This window comes from Episyrphus balteatus, chromosome 2, assembly GCF_945859705.1.
Source record: "Episyrphus balteatus chromosome 2, idEpiBalt1.1, whole genome shotgun sequence".
Taxonomy (NCBI): Eukaryota; Metazoa; Arthropoda; class Insecta; order Diptera; family Syrphidae; genus Episyrphus; species Episyrphus balteatus.
In genome coordinates this window covers 27,969,506-27,983,324 of record NC_079135.1, presented here as the reverse complement: position 1 = coordinate 27,983,324, position 13,819 = coordinate 27,969,506, and the positions used below count along the sequence as shown (strand labels likewise).

At 32.9% G+C, this 13,819-nt stretch overlaps 1 protein-coding gene across 1 annotated transcript; it reads left to right on the top strand.

Annotated features, from left to right (window-relative positions):
- The first annotated feature begins 2,061 nt into the window (after positions 1-2,061).
- Positions 2,062-13,502, top strand: LOC129912572 (transcription initiation factor TFIID subunit 2). The gene is made up of 10 exons (XM_055990880.1): positions 2,062-2,228; positions 2,302-2,355; positions 2,413-2,576; positions 7,708-9,559; positions 9,619-9,781; positions 11,869-12,079; positions 12,142-12,534; positions 12,588-13,107; positions 13,164-13,354; positions 13,424-13,502. Exons 1-10 carry the CDS (start codon positions 2,178-2,180, stop codon positions 13,434-13,436), a joined length of 3,612 nt encoding a protein of 1,203 aa, XP_055846855.1. The 5' UTR covers positions 2,062-2,177; the 3' UTR covers positions 13,437-13,502.
- Positions 13,503-13,819: the final 317 nt, after the last annotated feature.

Below are 13,819 nucleotides of genomic sequence, written 5' to 3'. Positions count from 1 at the left end.
AGTTTTCAGTCAGATTGGTAGGGTTTTCAGAGCCAACCTTTGCTAGTTTTTTGTTTCATGATTCTGGAGGGTGGAGCGCGATAGCATGCAGTCATTCAAATAATTTTTTTATAGTACTATTTATTTATAAAGATAATTACGAGTAAATAAAATTTTAAACTTAGTAATAAAATAGTATTTTAGTTCAGTGTTTCAGTTCGATACGATAATTGGAATTAGGCTAAAATTGATCTGGTGTATTTCGACCCCCCAAATACTAATCCTCTATTAATCAAGTTTTATTTTAGGTTTATAGATTTTAGTGAATTTTTTTCACAAACGTCTTGTGCTCTGGTCTCAAGGAGGAGGGGGCCTCTTTATTCCGGGGGCCCTTTTACGTGGATACAGCTGATACAGCAGCAGCTACGCCCCTGCCTAGATTTAGAATAATCTAAGTAGATTTATTCTAAATCTACTTAGCTAAATCTCGGATTTAAGTTAGGTGGAAATATAGTAATAGATAGATTCACGAATCACGAATTTACCACACCTCGCAGCTTGTAGGTAAAAGTAATTTGACAGCTCAGTTTCCAGTCTTGCTATAGTTTGTCGATTCATGGCGGCTTTTGTCAATTCCTTTTGACATTTGGTTTAAAAAAGTTAACTTTCATACCCTTACGCCACAAAAGATATTAGCCCCGTTCCATTGGAGATGGTAGTTTACTCATGAGTAGATCTAGTACTACAAATAACACAGAATCTTCTACTCGAGGAGATAGGAATGTGTAGTTGTTGTACTAGAATTCTACTCACGAGTAAACTACCACATCTAATAGAACAGGGCTATTGTGACTTGGGAAATAGCTTTAAACGCCATCTACCTCTTGGAGCGGAAACCTCAAAATGATATAGATTTTTTTTTCGATTTGCCGTTCAAAGTAGTTTCCATAAGAAATTAACAAAAAAAAAACCTCGAAAAACATTTATTTTACGAATTAATTTTATATGAACGAGTATCAATTTTATGATTTTAAACCCTGATTTAGAATAAACACATATAAGCTGTGTTTTTTTTTGTTTATCTGTATAGATTTTGTGCAAAAAAACGACATCGAGATTTTTGAAATCCATACAAACATCTGGCACCACTGTGCATATACCTTGGCAGCTGTCTGTCAAAAATGTTGCGTCGTTCTTGTGTTATAAGCGTTTGAAGGTAGCCATATTGAATTTTTTTTTTCGATTTTTTAAAAATCAAATGTGAAAACTTTATTATTTTTATATTAATTTTTCGAAAAAACTTTGGTAATTTTATATACATATCTGTTCAACAATCTTATCAGGATCCATTTAAGACTTTTATCTGAAAAGTGCATTGCGTATATCTCGAGATATTAACATTTCAATGCAACCATGTCAAACAAATTTTTGATTATTTTTTTCTATGAGAGTTTTTTTCAAACCTCGTTTTCTCTGCTTTTTTTTTTTTTGTTAATATTTTCAGATATTTCTCTATGAACACAACAATTAAACTACCTTGGCACTGTTTTTATCGAGAGAAAGTAAAATCTGGATAATTTCTGGATTTTTCAAAAATCTATACAGATAAAGTTTTTGTTGTTTTTAACAAAAAAACACACCTATTGACGAACAAACACATATACCTATAAAATTACCAAAGTTTTTTCGAAAAATTAGAAATAAAAATAAAAAAGTTTACACGTTTGATTTTTAAAAAATCCAAAATAAAATTCAATATGGCTACCTTCAAACGCTTATAACACAAGAACGACGCAACTTATGTTAATGGTCATGCTCATGGTCTTAAAATGTAGCTAAGAATATACAAATGATTTTTGGTTTATTGTTAAAAAAAATGCACATTTTTGACAGACAGCTGCACAAAATCTATATAGATAAACAAAAAAACATACCCATTATTATTATTATTATAAAACCAATAAAAATATTATTTTTTTTAACTCAGTGCTGAATACATCCATTTCGTATTCCAGTTCCACCTTAATATTCACAAAAAAAAGTTCGATTTTTCGACCTCTACTGTAACAAGCCACTTGTCATAAACGTCAAACACAGCAAAAATGCATTTGATTTGAAATCATGTAAACAAGCAAAATAAAATGAAAAATATTAATTTCTTTTCGTAAAAATTAAAATAATAAATAAAATTGAACAAAATGAAAGTGGAAAAAACTGCTAAACCCGAGATAACCCGGCCATTCAAATTATAAGTAAAACAAACTTTTATTTTAAGGGCGAAAACTAACGAAATTTTCTTGTGTATTCTTTTCTGCCAATACAGCTCATCAAATTGTTAGCCTCACTGGAATAAGTTTCGAGCGTAGAAGCATCATTGTAAGTTGGAATCAAGTCATTTAACTTGTAAAATTGTATAATTCATTTATTTCCTAGGGCTTTGTTGAATTAACCATCGTTCCGGCGAAAGAGAACCTCCACATTATTCGTTTGAATGCTCAACAATGCCGCATCTATCGTGTTGTCTTGAACGATGTTTGCGAAGCCAAATTCGTCTATTTCGATCCGTTTATGAATGTCTGCCAATCTGATACTAAAACGTAAGTTTCCTATCCAATTTTATGATCCTGAACTTTGCACAAAACTCGTCCGATTTTGAAAAATTAAAAGACAATGTTAAAAATCAAGGGGCGATATTTTTTAAGTTTTTTTATAAGTCTAAGAGCACAGCAAATTTTAAGACTGGAGGTATAACCAAAATGTGAGTAGGTATGCAGTTTTATAGCCTTATGCATTCTAATAACGAATTCAAAAGTCTGGCAGCTTTAAATCGCGGTTTTACATTGTTTTCAGGGGGGTTAAATAACGCGAGCTTTTCAATCAATGTGAGAAGGCTAAATTAAACCAAATTTATATTCTGAATATAAGGACTTGACAATGTGATCAAAAGAACTCAAGATATAAGCTGTTTAAGCGGCTTTGTTTTGGAGACTTTTCTGTTTAATTTTCTGTTTGTTTAGATTTTAGATTTTTTTAGACTTTTACAATATTATTTATTTTTTAAATTTTACTTTAAATTTTATAATTAGCTATTTTTAAATTATTTTATTTTTTTTATTAACAATTAACAATTATCACATAAAAAAAGTCCTTGTAAGATTCTATTTCGATATCTTAAAGCAATTGTACAGAACAGATACAGTTTTGAAACATTCATTTGATTTAATTCGAATATGACTTCCTCAATGGCTAGAAAATCTTTTCCAAAGATACATCTTCTCGTTTCTCTTAGAGTAGGACACTTTCCTAGAAATGCCCAACGTGTTCCCTCTCAATCCTGTTGCATATATTGCAGATGACTGGAAGATCTGCTCTGTGAGGTATATAGTTCAGGTTTAGAATTTCAGGTCGTAGTCTGACCATCATTGATATTTCCTTGACACTGTTTGTTTGTTTGTTTTTTTTTTTTTTTAATTCAGAACTCTTCAAGAATAGAGCAGATATGGTTAGTTAAAAAAACTTATATCTTTGGTTCTATCTGTCTCAGCGCACAGTGGTTTGGGTTGTATGGAAATGGCGTCATAATTCAATAACTTCTAAACCTCTCGTTCAATAGGGATTAAACTTTCAGACATAGTATTAAGTCTCAAAAAAAATCACCACACCAAATTTCCGCCCACTGACACGCCCACTCACATGGTAATTTTTGCTCATTAAAAATTTGTTCTGTTTTTTTGCTTTATTTATTTTTTTTTTAATAATAAATTCAGTTTTTTTTTCAAAATCAAACTCAAAAAAGTTATTATTATGTTTAAAAAAAAAAATTTCGAAATTTCAAAAAGTCAAAATTTAAGCATTCCTTTTTGTGAGAACTTATATTTTCTATGACGGAATTTAAAACTTTTAATTTTTCCTCAACCATATCGCCACTTTTTATTGCCCAAATGTCATAGACGTTTTTTACACACTGCAGGCAAAAATACATCGTACCTAAGGAAAATTAATATAAAAACAAAAAATCAAAACTGCTCAAAAAGACTCAACACATTCAACACTTAAACTTCAATTGCGCTACTTGTGGTCGATTGTGGGTGCTAATATTATGTTTTTCTTAAAGCTGACATATCTTTTTTTGCTTAAGGGGTTATATCTAGTTGTAAGTGCAAAAAAAACCTTCTTTTTTGTGGATTTTTTGTAAAGAGGCATTGAATTATATAAACCTAAAGAATACATATCCCTATAGCAAATTTAATGTACAGTGGCGACAAAATAAATAGCACATGTACCCTATGGGGCATAAGAGGCATTTCCAAATGCCCAATACGGAAATTCCCCGCGTGGGGCAGTTGAAATGTGACCCGCAGTATAAAATATAGACTGTTAAGGATGGTGGGGCTAGTATTCTTGTTTGGGGATGTTTTTCTTGGCATGGTGCGGGGACATTTCATCGGATAGAGGGTATTATGGACCACCTTAAGTACAAGGAAATCCTAAGGGACACTATTCTACCTTTTACTGAGAAGGAAATGCCTTTAAAGTGGACATTTCTACAGGATAACGATCCAAAACATAAGACTAAGTCTGTGAAACAATTGCTATCCGTCCAAAAAATCGGTGTTATGTAATTTCCAAGTCAGTCCCCAGATCTGAATCCTATTGAGGACTTGTAGAGTGACGTGGGAAAAGCGATTAACAGGTCTGATAAGTCAAATTTGGACAAACTTTGGCAGGAATTTCGACGAGCTTGGTATTCAGTACCTTTTGAGCGATTTCGGAGTCTTGTTACGTCTATTAACCGCTGGTTTTATGCTGTGATAAATAATAAGGGTTACCCAACCAAATACTACACTTAAGAGCAAAAAAACGGAATCAAAAAAGATAATTTTTATTTAAAACAAAAATTGCAATGGATAAAATAATGATTCTTCAAGTTTTATGGTCTCATTTAAAAGCTTGAATTTTTTACTTTTAATTGTTGGTAAAAACTTCAAAATGCATACGATAGTATCATAGCTATCTGTCAATAAATTGCACTTCATTTTTTTCTAAATGTTAAATTTTCTTGATATTCTCTGCTTCAATTTCAGTTATTTTTTCCTACCGTTACTATTGACGTTATCTGTCAATAAATTGCACTTAATTTTTTCAAAATGTTTAATTTTCCAGATACTCTCTGTTTCAGTTTCAGTCTTTTTTTGCTTACATGCTTCATTTATGTTGATTGGATCCTTATAAAGTGAACGGGTTTTAAAGTTCCTAGTATTGATTTAAAGCCTTTGTTTCAAGCTTTTTAATGGTGCAATTAACATTCATGTATGTCAATTACATCCTGGCCAATTAAAGTTTTAAAAAAACGCAAAAGTTTGATTCCATTTTTTTGCTCCTAAGTGTAGTTATTTTCTTTTAACTGTGTAAAAATTTTTTGTTAATTTGTTTTTGTTTTAAGGAAGTGTGCTATTTATTTTGTCCCAAAAAAACTTGAGCTGTATTAATGATTTTGTTGTTATTTTTTGTTTAAGAATTCAATGTACTTAATTTCTTTTTTAATAAATCAAATATATCTGTGCTCTTACTTCCTCATTAATAAAACAGTTCTTTTAAGTTAAAAAAGTGCGAAAAATTTTCATTTTATAAATTTTAGGGTACATGTGCTATTTATTTTGTCGCCACTGTATAAAAAGAATTCGCTGTGTATTTAAAAAAATATTGGGTTCCGTTATTTTTGTAGTAGATCTCCTAGACGACCTCCAAAAAAAATGTGTCTGGCGGTGAGCACGATTACTCCGGAACGGCTGGACCGATCGGCTTGAAATTTTTACTGAATTTTCTTTGATATTTTTGTCAGGTAATGACCGAAGGAAAAACGTTTTTGACAATAATTGCATTTTTTATGCCATTTTAAAGTGTAAATTTTCGTGAAAAAAAAAAACGATTTTTGTCTTTGAGAAGCCGCCATTTTGTCAAAAATCAATATTTTGACTATTCCTTCGTTCATTACCTGCATTTGTCTATCCTAGAAATGAATATTTTAGATTTTTCAATTTTGGGTGATTTGTATCAGAGATATCTTGCTCACCGCCAGACAGCTTTTTTTGGAGGTCGTCTAGGAGATCTACTACAAAAATAACGGAACCCAATATTTTTCTAAATACACAGCGAATTATTTTTATACATTAAATTTGCTATATGTACATGTATTCTTTATGTTTGTACAATGAAATGCCTCTTCACAAAAAATCCGCAAAAAAGAACGTTAAAAGTTTACTTGAAAATTGACAAAAATAGAAAAAAACGCGTAAATACTACATGGCTCTACCATAAATATAAAATTAAACGTCCAAATATGACAAAAAAAAAAGTAAATAAAATAATCTACACACCTTCCTATTGTAACTCCATTTCAAAAAATATTAAAAATTTTACTTTTATAAAAAATAAAAATACTTGAATTTTATCAAATTTATTAACACCTGTTTTCAACTAAAATTAAATAATCAGCTTACTTTGAAAGCTAAAACAAAATATGTAGATATCACATGACTTGTAAGAAAAAATTATATGTAGTAGTAAATATTGAACTATTATCTATTAGAATAAGTCACTTGGGACAGAAAAAAATACTTTAATTTTTTTTTGTCATATGGGCGAAATTACAGTGCAACGCCGAGATTGAGGTATTTAGGCTAAGGAGAAATGACAAACCATCATTTCTTATATTCATAATGTGAATTTGTGTTAATTAAGCCTACTCACATTGATTGGAAAACCCCGCTGAAAAGGAAAACCATATAAAGCCGCGATTCAAAGCTGCCAGACTTTTGAATTCGTTATTAGAATGCATAAAGCTATAAACCTGTATACTCACATTTTGGTCATACCTCCACTCCCAAAATTTGCTGTGGGCCCTCTCGGTCGAAATTTGTCTCAGCAAAAATTTTTGCCAACAACCGCAAAAAAAAAACACCAACAAAATTAATTTAAAAAACTTGCCTTTTTTTATTTGCCTTAAGAAAAAAGTTATAACAAAAGACACAAAAAAAAAATAACTGAAACAAAATTGGACCCTAGTTATATATTACCTTAATAATATACCGATTTTCATTAAATATATTTTATTTTTGTTTTTATTTGTCTTTAATTGTCTTTAAAAAAAAAGTTGACTCTCCATTAAATTTAAAATTGTCATTAAAACAAAATTAATTTATTCAGTCTCTTTTAAGGATATTTTTTATCTCACCACATCTGTAAACCAAAATAAAAAAAAATGTATGCTTACCACGATTTTTTTTTCTCGCAAAACAATGTGCATCCCATTGTTTTTGCGGAAAAAACTTACAATTATTGTCATGTGTTCACCACAGACTTTTTTTTCAAGAGAAGAAATTTTTTTTTCACCATTTATTTATTTTTAGGTAATAATTAAGGTCCAAAATTGTTTAAGTTATTTTTGTATGTTTTTTGCTTTTTTTTTGTTATAACTTTTTGTAAAGACGTTTATTTTTTTTAAATCGGTCCATTATTACAGTGGTGACGAAAGTCCCAAGTTTTTTAAGTCAATTTTGTTGGTGTTTTTTGTGTTTTTTTACCATAACTTATTTGTTAAGACAGATAAAGAAAAACTGTTTCTTTTTTGCGATTGGTGACTGCCCAAATCTCAGAAGATAAATTGTCTGCAAAGTTCAGGATCATTAAATTTTTTGGTTGATTATAAAAGAAAACTCTTTCCTCTAGCCGCTCGTTGGAGACTTTCTCCAAACATCATTTAACAGCAGCACAAAAAACTAATCCAGATGTGAATGCAGGAGAACTGATAATCGAAGTTCCGCCTGAAGGATTTCACATGATCCAAGAAGGTCGGGGTCTTCGCATTGGAATCGAATTCTCAATCGAGAATCCTCAGGGAGGCATTCACTTTGTTATACCTCCCGAAGTCGAAGGTCAACCACCTACACCCAACTCCGCTCACATGTTCACTTATGGTCATGAGAACTCCACACGACTGTGGTTTCCGTGTGTGGACAGTTTTGCTGATCCATGTACCTGGAAGTTGGAATTCACCGTTGACAAACTATTGACAGCGGTGTCCTGTGGTGAATTGGTCGAAGTGGTCATGACACCAGATCTGAGAAGAAAAACCTTCCACTATTCCCTTACGACTCCAGTTAGTGCTCCAAACATAGCTCTAGCCATTGGACCGTTTGAGATCTATGTAGATCCACACATGCACGAGGTCACTCATTTCTGCCTCCCACAACTGATGCCTCTTTTAAAGAACTCTGTTCGATACATGCACGAGGCATTTGAGTTCTTTGAAGAAACTCTATCCACAAGGTATCCATTCTCATGCTACAAGCAAGTGTTTGTAGATGAAACTGATGTCAATATCGCCGCTTATGCCACTTTGAGTGTTGTCTCGACGCATTTGCTTCATTCGATTGCAATAATCGATCAAACTTACGCCACCCGAACGGCCATGACTAAAGCCATTGCTGAACAGTTCTTTGGCTGCTTCATAACCACTCAACGGTGTTCGGACACGTGGCTGGCGAAGGGTATAGCAGAGTATCTCTGCGGGTTGTACTCGAAGAAATGCTTTGGCAACAACGAATACCGTGAATGGGTTCAGAAAGAAATGGCTGAAGTAGTGCGCTATGAAGAGCAATATGGAGGAATAATTCTTGATTGTAGTCAACCTCCAGCTCCATTGCCTGTTTCAACAACTAATCCCGCGAATGTGGCTAATAAATCCCAAGAGGTTCCTCACTATTTTCCAATCAAAAGTTTGCATACCGTTTCACCGAAATACATCGAAGCTATGAGACGAAAGGCTCACTTGGTGATTCGTATGTTGGAGGACCGAATTGGACAAGAATTGCTGCTTCAGGTTTTCAACAAGCAGCTTGCTTTGGCTACAAATGCCGCTGGCACAAAGATCGGTAATGGGCTTTGGCACCATCTTCTGATCTCGACGAATATATTTATCAAGGCAATCTTCACAGTAACGGGAAAGGATATGTCTGTATTTATGGATCAATGGGTGCGTACAGCTGGGCATGCTAAATTCTCTCTAACATCGGTTTTCAATCGAAAAAGGAACACAATCGAGCTTGAGGTCCGACAGGATTCGGTCAATCAAAAAGGAGTGAAGAAATACAATGGTCCTTTGTTGGTGCAACTTCAAGAGTTGGATGGTACATTCAAGCATATTTTGCAAATTGAAAACACTGTGGTCAGATCGGATATTACTTGTCATTCAAAAAGTCGTCGTAATAAAAAGAAAAAGATTCCACTTTGCACTGGCGAAGAAGTAGATATGGATTTATCTGCAATGGATGATTCTCCAGTTCTTTGGATACGTCTTGATCCTGAAATGATTTTGCTCAGAGATTTGAATATTGAACAACCTGATTTTCAATGGCAATTTCAGCTGAGACACGAGAGGGATGTTACGGCTCAATTTGAAGCAATTCAAGCTCTTGAGAAATATCCTACGTCTGCAACGCGAAGAGCTCTAACCGATACCATCGAAAATGAAAGGTGTTTCTATAAGGTTCGATGTGAAGCAGCACACTGTTTAACGAAGGTGATTTAATTTGCAGAAATACTTATTGGTTTTGTAATATATTGTTGTTTTTTCTATAGGTCGCTAATGCTATGGTCACATCATGGAATGGTCCACCAGCAATGTTGAATATCTTTCGAAAGTTCTTCGGATCGTTTAGTGCTCCGCATATTATAAAACAAAATAATTTTTCAAATTTCCAGCATTATTTCCTGCAGAAAACAATTCCAGTTGCGATGTCAGGTGAGTTGTAGGGAATTGTGGTGCTATTGGTGCAGGAGGTGCTTATTCTTAAACATCAACTAAAGGCACAAAATTGACTTGTTTTCTCGTTGAAATCTAGAAATGTCCTTTTCGTCCAAAATGTATGTATGTATGTTTGCGAGATAAACTTCGGATTTAGAATGGAAATTAGATTTTTTGATCAATTTAAAAGTTTCCCTTAAATTATCGATATCATTTGCATGTTATCTTATGGAATATTAAACTTAACATTTTCTCTGTCAAAAATCGTCTATGAAAGTTGTTCTGATCATCAGAATCATATTAACCTGACTAGCCTTAAAGTTTAAAACGCATGCCATAAATACGTAGCACATGCCGCTGATTAACCGCCACTGCTTGGCTTCCAAAATTTAAAGATGTTTAACTTAACCAGCTAGTAGCCCTCCCTGCTACCAAGATTTGGACATGTTTTACTTTGTCAGCCGCTCATAAATATTCCTAGGTTGTCGGCAATCAGCTAGGTGTGACCCATGCTTAAGGAACAAATCGAAATTTCAAAATCTTACCCCTAAGTTCAGATTATTTGCATGAATACCCTTTTACTAAACCCTTTTTATTAAATCTATGTTGATTAAATTTGTTTGAGTTCTGGCTCAAAGAGGCTTACATTAATCAACTATTTACAGGTAATATTTTCGATCTTTCGCTACAACTTGTTGCTCATGTACTCAACAATTTCTAAAAACTTAATAGGAAATCCGACTTTTTTATTAGGTAATTTTTCCATATTTTTTAACCCTTTGTTCCCGGAGTAACTTTTTTTTTAAATTTTTTTCACGAAAAATTACAAAAATCTTGAGAAAAAGTTTTGATATTTTCTAATTACACACCAAAACGAAAAAATAATGATTGAACTAGTAATTGCATTGTATAAGGAATGTTTTGAGCTGAGAGTACAAAAGTTGAAGTCCATTTTTAAGTAAAAAAACTAAAAGATAAAAATGCGCGTACAAACAAATGTGTTTTACCAAAAAGTCTTATTAAACTAGTATTAAGATTGGAAAAGCAAATTTTCTGATGAAAAACATGTTTACATATTCCATAGATTGAAGAACCATTATAATCACTCTCTTTCAGTGTTACCGTTATTTAATTTTATAGCTCTAAGGTTTAGGATACTTGAAAAATTGAGAAAACCCTGCATTTTTTTAACTAAATATTAACTTTTATACAGATATTAAATTTTTTGTTAGTCGTACTACTCATGATGCAATAGCTCATGCAATAATTTTCAAATTTTGGTTATTGCAATAAAAAATAAAAAATAATTAATAGGTGGTTTCATGGTGAAACCACTAGGAAGCAAAGGGTTAAGTTTCATACCCTTTCAGAATACAAAAACTTGAATAATATGGAAAAATTACCTCATAAAAAAGTCGGATTTCTTAAGAAAATAAATTTTATCTCGGTTATTTATGGAATATTCTCAACAATGTTATACCATTTTGAAAAGAGAATTGAACACACCAACTTTTAAGTTACCCTATCTTCCGTTTTCGTTTCGACGTTAACTTTTGGGACACCCTGTATGTTCATATCATCAGCTAACAAAAGTGTTCAACGGGCGTTTGTGAAATCATTGTCTTTGGAGTTGGCTTTAGATTGCGCAGGAACCTAATCAAGGATGTTAACATAAAATTGGCAACAGTGACGGGGAAGTGATATTACACCCTCATCCTGCATGAAGCAGATATCCTCTTTCTTGTTTATAGGGAATAGTTTGCAAAGCTCTAGAGATTCCTCATAGTTTCTTCCGATCAAGTTGTACAAATTAGCTGGTTAAGGCTCCTAAATAAATCAAATTCAACTAGGTACCTTATATTAAGTGCAGCCGGTAAGTGATCTGATCCAAACCGCTATCACAAACTCGATGGTTTGATCTTTCTTTTCTCTCTTATTTTCTGAAATAATCGAATTAATCGATGATTAATTTTCCTGGACTCGACATCAAGATTAAATTTTAAGCATTTCTTTGCTCTAATAATTTGCATTAGGAATAATTCTGAAGAAGACTGATTGCCTTATACATAACTTTTCTAATACAGGTCTTCGCACATCTCATGGAATTTGTCCACCAGAAGTAATTCGTTTCTTATTGGATTTATTCAAATATAACGACAACACAAGAAATCACTACTCCGATAACTATTACCGGGCTGCATTAGTAGACGCTTTAGGTAATTCCATCACACCAGTCGTTTCTGTTGTACTTCAAGGTGCTCCAATTACTTCAGAAAATTTATCAGCTGATGCTAAGTATTGTCTTATACAGAAAATTATTGAAAGTTCAAAAATTAATCCGAATTCCCTTTTTACAGAGTTGTATTGGAAGAAGTCACTCGACTATTGAACTTGGAAAAACATCTGCCCTCTTACAAATACACAGTGTCGGTATCGTGTCTAAAAGTTATTAGAAAACTCCAAAAATGTGGACACCTACCGTCATTGCCGAAAATCTATCGATGCTATGCTGCATATGGGCAGTACATTGATGTTCGTGTTGCTGCAATGGAATGTCTGGTTGATTTTGTCAAAGTAGATGGTCGATGGGAAGATTTGGATCATTTGATAACTCTAATGGAAAGTGATCCAGATCCGGCAGCAAGACATGCTCTGGCACGTCTCCTTATTGAAAATCCACCATTTACAAAAATGCAAAGAAGTCGGCTAGACAAACCGGAATTAGTTGAGCGAATTTGGAAAAATATGAAGTAAGTAACTAAGTTCTATAATCAACTTGCCCTTTATCCATTTCTTCAATTAGCAACAATTTATCACATGATACAAAACTTCGTTGTGACATGGTCGATTTGTATTACGCGTTATATGGCATCAAGAAACCAATAAGTTTGCAATCGTCAGATGCATCCGGAATGTTTAAAGAATTTGTCAAGGAATCTGCTGTGCCCAAACCTCGTTCGATAAAAGAGGATTTCAAACCCTTTGAAAGTGATTCTCCTCGAGATCCACCTGAAATACCTGGTGCTATAAAAAGATCCGCTTCGGATGCATTCGATGAGCCTTCTTCCATCAAATTGGAACAAGATGAAGTTAAAGTTGAACCTTTTGAAGCCGAAGTTGAAGTCGATGGTAAATCGTCTATTGTCGTCGTTGATAGCGAAATAAGTGGTGGAGGAGAAGCCAAAAGGCTTAAAACCGAATACTATTCGGACAATTCAACATCGTTACCAGGTGCATTACCTACACCCGGCCCGGTTGGTTTTGAACCAGGAATGTTTAAACACGAAGATGATAGCAAATCAAAATCTGATAATTCGTCAAAGGTATTTAATAGAAATTTTTGTATCATTTAACTTTATTTTGATTGTTTACTTTTCAGACGAAGAAAAAGAAGAAGGATAAAAAGAAACATAAACACAAGCACAAGCATAAGCATAATAAGGATAAAGATCGTGAGAAAAGGGAAAAGAAAGATCCCAGTTTTACTAGGATTCAAGCTAAAGAAGAAACACCAGAGACTTTAAGTTCTGGCGATAGCTCAAGCAACAGCAATCCACCGCTTAGTTATACGTAAGAATTTATTGAAAAACGTATACATTTTTGAACGTAGGTTTTGTTTTATGGTAATTTTTATTCTAGGAACTTTTTTTAAAAAGTATACATAAATAAAATAAGTGATGCGAGCTCTACTTTAACTGAGGGCAACGTACAAAATTTATATATGTGCCCATGATTATGAAAGTGGACTGAGTCACTTTTTGCATTGTTTAAAGAAAAACTTACATAATAATTTTCTTATAACGATTTAATTGTATTTCTTTTATGAAATCACTAGAGGAGCAATAAAGAAGTTTATTTACTGCATTTTCGCTTTCAAATCAACTTTACCCCTTAAATAATAATTATTTTAAGGCAAGATTTGAGGCCATTTTTAGGAGTGACTTAGTCCACTTCCATAATAAAGGGCACATATTTGTTTTAATGTTTTATTATGAAGTTGTGGGATACAAATTGTTGGTTTTGTTATGTATTCAA